Source organism: Cucurbita maxima, unplaced genomic scaffold, assembly GCF_002738345.1.
Source record: "Cucurbita maxima cultivar Rimu unplaced genomic scaffold, Cmax_1.0 Cma_Scf00019, whole genome shotgun sequence".
Taxonomy (NCBI): domain Eukaryota; kingdom Viridiplantae; phylum Streptophyta; class Magnoliopsida; order Cucurbitales; family Cucurbitaceae; genus Cucurbita; species Cucurbita maxima.
The window spans coordinates 2,643,893-2,649,625 of NW_019272035.1; the positions used below are offsets into that span (position 1 = coordinate 2,643,893).

General features: G+C 36.5%; 1 protein-coding gene across 1 annotated transcript; it reads left to right on the plus strand.

The window, feature by feature from the left end:
• The first annotated feature begins 336 nt into the window (after positions 1-336).
• Positions 337-5,394, plus strand: LOC111493994. Its single transcript, XM_023143968.1, has 7 exons — positions 337-742; positions 1,626-1,715; positions 1,829-1,909; positions 2,056-2,187; positions 3,209-3,427; positions 4,774-4,866; positions 5,005-5,394. The coding sequence occupies exons 1-7, from the start codon at positions 524-526 to the stop codon at positions 5,164-5,166; spliced, it is 996 nt and encodes a 331-aa protein (XP_022999736.1). The 5' UTR covers positions 337-523; the 3' UTR covers positions 5,167-5,394.
• The last annotated feature ends 339 nt before the right edge of the window (positions 5,395-5,733 follow it).

Here is a 5,733-nt window from a genome sequence, read left to right on the forward strand (position 1 = left end):
ATTTTTTTTTTTTTTTTTTTGATAAAATGGAAAGTTAAACCCTAAACCAAACATTTATTTTTAACGATTTAAAATTTTATTTTTAACAAAAATAAAATATTAGTATATAAAGCATTTATTTATTTTATTTAAAATATTTAATTAAAAATTTACCTACCAAATACTTAAAAATTATTTTAAAGAATAGTTAGATAATAAATAATGTAATTATACAATTGAATATGAATATATGTAATACATAATTAAATAAATACATGTAATTAACAATAACATATTAAAAAATAAATAAAAAAATAAATAAAAAAACGTGCGAGCCCCACCTCGCGGAGGACTCTATCAGCGCTGCTGCCGGCTGGTGCATTACCATTTCACGGCCCCTTCACACGAGATAAGCTCCCAACATTACCTCTCTAATGGCGATCATTTTCACCATTTTAGGTTTTCAGAGCTCTATTCCTCAATAGCCCCAACTTTACTTTGATCAATCTCTTCTTCTTACAGATTTCTACCACGGAGCTATACCATGTCTTCGTTGACTCTAAAACCCTCCTTTCCCACCTCTAGACTGTCATTTCTCTCATCATCTTCTTCATCTTCGTCTACTTTTCCTCGCTTCTCTCCAATTTCCTTCCCAAGGAAGCTGAGATATGGTGATGCGTTGCGCCTTCGTGCTTACAACTCTTCCAAGAGCGACAGTCCTGATGCCTCTTCTGGCGATTCCAAGCTTCCCAACGGTACTTTGGTATTCCCCTCTCCCTCTTTGCTTCTCTGCCTTTTTTCGTAGCTTATGGATTATATAGTCAATGGTTATGTTGTTAAAATGTCTACGGAAACTTGGGGAAGTTTGAAGGATTCGAGTAATGTAGGCTTTTGGGTGTACTGTATTCTATTTGGTGGAATAGTCTGAGCGAATGTTTTTCAAAATGAATCTTGTTTGTTCGAAGTATTGGAACTTAACAGATAATCTTGTTTTTTTATACATATCAATGCTAAACATTGAAATTATGGATGCTATATTCAATTCCTTGTGGAGCTTTTACTTTTGATACTAGACATTAAGTGGTGTGGTTGTCATGGCCCTACTTTTCCAACTGTGCGACATTGTAATCTTGACACGACCAACCTTTAGGGAGAATCAAGCCCCATATATGTTTTTCGCTCTACCTTTGTGGCTTTATCAGACCTTAGGCGAGGTTTGTCTTCGCTAACCAAACTTTACTTGTGAGGAATCCAAGCTTGTTCGACTTGCCTCTACACTAGGCCAAGGCCGAACAAGCTTGGATTCCACACAACGATGTTCGGTTGGCGAAGACAAACATCGCCTAAAGTCCAATGAAGCCACAAAGCTAGGACGAAAATTATATATGGGGCTTGATTCCCCTTAAGGCTGATCGTGAGCATGTTAAGATCATGACGTTGTACGGTTGAAAAAGTAGGACCGAGACAGTGATACGGTCTATAAATTGTTGATTATGAGTTTTAGTTTTATTTTTAATTAGTTTAGATGGGTGTTTTTTTTTCATCATCACGACGAACCTGATGGCTGTTATATTAATTTAGTTCTCTTTATGTTTTCTAGATCTTACTTTCTTTAATTCTTTGAATATCTTTTATGGAATTGACAGCCAAAAACCCGGAGAGACATTCTGCTGGAATATGTTAAAAATGTGCAGCCAGAATTCATGGAATTATTTGTTCAGAGGGCACCACAACAGGTGGATCTCCTTTGGAATTAATACCAATTTCTGTATTGTAGGATTCAGCTTACTTTTATTGTCAATTCCATGGATTTTTCTGATAATTTTGAACTTTTCTGATTCCTTTATAGGTTGTTGAAGCAATGCGCCAAACAGTCACAAATATGATTGGAACTCTACCTCCACAGTTTTTTGCAGTTACTGTCACCACAGTACGTATATAATACTTTTGTTATTCTTACTTTCAAAGTCACCCAAATATTTGTTGTACATTTGATAGATATTTGGTAAGAACGAGGTTTAATTCTTAAATGTTTATTTACTATACAACCATGTTTAATTTTAATATTTGGTTCAGGTTGCTGAAAATCTTGCACAGCTCATGTACAGTGTAATGATGACGGGATATATGTTTAAAAATGCTCAATATCGCTTAGAACTGCAGCAAAGTTTAGAGCAGGTTGCTCTTCCAGAACCGAAGGATGAAAAGGTAGTTTAAATGGTTTTATATAGTTATTGAAGGATTTTACATCTGAATATTTTCATTTTGGTACTTTGCTCCTCCACAAGAAGTTTTTAGATACTGATAGTCTTTATACTGTGCATCTGTTACTTCACTGTGGAATAGAAGCCCGATCTGCATCGATGACAATCAATGTCATGAAAACTTTGTTTGTCCATTGCTTATTGTTTTATTGTAAGTGTAGTCATAGTTTGGTTTGGCTTACTCATCCTGAAAGTCAGGGTTCATAAAGTGATATGACCACGATGTTCTATTCCTTTTCATGAGTCATTTTAAGCTTCCTAGAGACGTGGCCTGGGCATCCTGATCTCTTTTCAACTTTACCATCTGCAACGATTACATGATTGTTACACGTTACCATCTATTTAAGAATCAGAATCAGTTGTTCGGCCTTGACTATATCACATATGTTACTTCTACATTACTCCATATTCCGTATTCCATATTCCATATTCTAGTTTTTGTTTTAGGCAAAATCATTTTTATTTTGACCTTTGTTTTGTTCATGCTCTGTGGAGTTTTAAGCACAGCAGGACAGTAGGGAATAATGTGGAATATTTATTAAAAGCTTTGCTCTGCAGTCTGTTGGTTCCTTACTCTTCTTTAAGTTTCACCCTTGAAGTTCTGCAAGTGTATGTTTCATATAGCTTTGTTTTGTTAAACGTTCTTTTCCCGTAGAGAATCCTATTTTCACTCTGAGCATTCTGTCTATCTATAATTATTAGCATTATGATTTTACTCCATTCTAATAAAATCATGGTGAAGGCTTAGTGTATGTGATGGGTTCTGTAGCTCAAGGATCCTTTTTTTCTTCCTAATTTGTCATTGTTCTGTTACAATCAGGCCACTTAGTGCTTATACAAACATTCATATAAAATTTTGTTACGAATTTCTCTGATGAAGACAAATTTACATGTGGCATACTGTTGAAAGTGTTTGGTTTTTATTTAAATTTTATGTAATTTGCTTTAATCTGGTGATTGTTCAGGATGATTCGAGTTATGCTGCTGGTACACAAAAGAATGTCACAGGTGAAGTTATCAGGTGGAATAATGTATCTGGTCCCGAGAAAATTGATGCTAAAAGGTACATAGAATTACTTGAAGCAGAGATAGAGGAACTGAATCGTCAAGTAGGTAGAAAATCTTCTCAAGGTCAAAATGAACTGTTGGAATATCTCAAAACACTTGAACCCCAAAATCTGAAGGTAATAAAACTTTTCTTCATTTGTTTAATTATTAGCTACTTGCTTTTGTTGGCTTTGTTGACTGCTTATTAGATTGTTGATTATCTGGTAGTGGAGTCTGCTGGGCTTACAACCTCATCTAGTCATCTGAAACAGATGTGATTGTCTATGATGGGAAAAAATGATTATTTTTTTTTTTTTATTCCTGATGGAAACACTAACCATTTACGTTTCGAAAAGTCCTTGTTATAACGAAGGTGATAATATCGATACTTATGTCTCTGCTTTAAGATACTATTGATATGGTTGTGGAGCTGAATGCACTTGTGATTCAACACAAGAGAGTATGTCATTCAAATACTATTCCTTTACCCACGCCTTTTAGGACAAGCTGTAGCATAAGTAGAGTAATAGCAAGATTGTATTTTGGAGGTTTATAATCCATCAGCAAATAAGTTAGTTTGAGTGTGCTCTTGATGGAGTTGTCCCAAGTTCTTGTCTCCCCTCCCCTCTCCTCTGTGACATCCATCATCGGTTAGGGAGGAGAACGAAACATTTTTTATAAGGTTGTGGAAACCTCTCCCTAGCAGACGCGTTTTAAAAACCTTGAAGTTGCCCAAAAGGGGAAGCCCAAAGAGGACAATATCTGCCAGCAGTGGGCTTGAGCCATTACAAATGGTATCAGAGCCAGACATTGGGTGATGTGCCAATGAGGAGGCTAAGCCACGAAGGGGGTGGACACGAGGCGGTGTGCCAGCAAGGACGCTGGGCCCCAAAGGGAGTGGATTGAGGGGTCCCATATTGATTGGAGAAGGAAATGAGTGCCAGCTAGGACGCTAGGCATCGAAGGGGGTGGATTGTGAGATCCCACATTGGTTGGAGAGGAGAACGAAACATTCTTTATAAGGGTGTGGAAAACTCTTCCTAACAGACGCGTTTTAAAAAACTTGAGGGGAAGCTCGGAAGAGAAAGCTCAAAGAGGACAATATCTGCTAGCGGTGGACTTGAGCCATTACACCCTCTCTTTTGGATTTCAATATAATTCCTTTTTCATTGTTTGATTTCATCATGAAAAAAAAAATATATATAAAATTTCATGCATACAAGCTCTCTTCTAACTAGAACGATGTCATAAAGGATATTGTACTCATCGGATCCTTCCTCTTTTTCCAGTGTAGTGAACTATGCAGCGTAGTTATATTATCCATAGCTAATGATTATATCCCCTTTCATGTTAGATGCTTCCATAATTTAGTTTTAATCTGCATCTAAACAAGTCCTAATGGCTCATCGAGTAGTTGTTTGTACTCCCACTGATCTTATGCCCTCACTAGCACCATCTCAACCTTTGATTACCTCAAATGTAGGAGTTATCAAGCAGCGCCGGTGAGGATGCTGTGGATGCCATGAATACATTCATAAAGCGCCTATTAGCGGCTTCAGATCCAAGCCAAATGAAGGTTTGTGTCCAGACAGACACCCTCTATCCTTTTATATAATTGTAACAATGATCAATCTGGGTAGTTCGAGAACCAAGCCAAATCTAACCAATATGACTCAACTTCTGCCATATACAATGGATGTTGTTTGTATTTCAGACGAGTGTAACAGAGACAACAGCACCAGAGCTGGCGAAGCTTCTGTATTGGCTCATGGTGGTTGGCTATGGCATTCGCAACATCGAAGTTCGGTTTGACATGGAAAGAATTCTGGGGAGCTCACCGAAGCTTGCAGAATTACCTCCTGGAGAAATCGTGTAAGCCAGCAAGCAAGATAGAGGCCTGAATGTGAGTTTTCTTTTATAATTTTTATATAATCCATAGCCGACTAAACTATGATCGGAAGGAGCAAACATCTGCATCATCGTCACTCACTCACTCACTGTTTACTTTTTTACGACCATTTTATAAACGTAAAAGAACAAAGTTTCTTGGACTATGATGTAGCAGACCTTAACAATTTATAACATTTTGTTCTCACATTCTTTTTATTTTTCAAGATCGACCCGGGTCGGGTGAATGATCTTACATCAATTTTTTAGATTGTAATTGGTATTTATAAAATTTTATTCTTATATTTTTTAAATCCTTGAAATGTCTGGTTTCTTGCGTCAATTGTGACACATTGTTTTATCTATTTAAAATCATGTTTCAATATCCAAGTATCATCGATTCAACATCGGAAGCAAATAGTTAACATAATTTAGCTTAACATCCATGTAGTTTTGGAAGAAGCAATATTAAAACATGATCATGTTATTAAATAATTAAAGTGGTAGCCAAAGATTATGGATCGAGAGAGTGATAGGTCAATTATGAGTGAGTGTC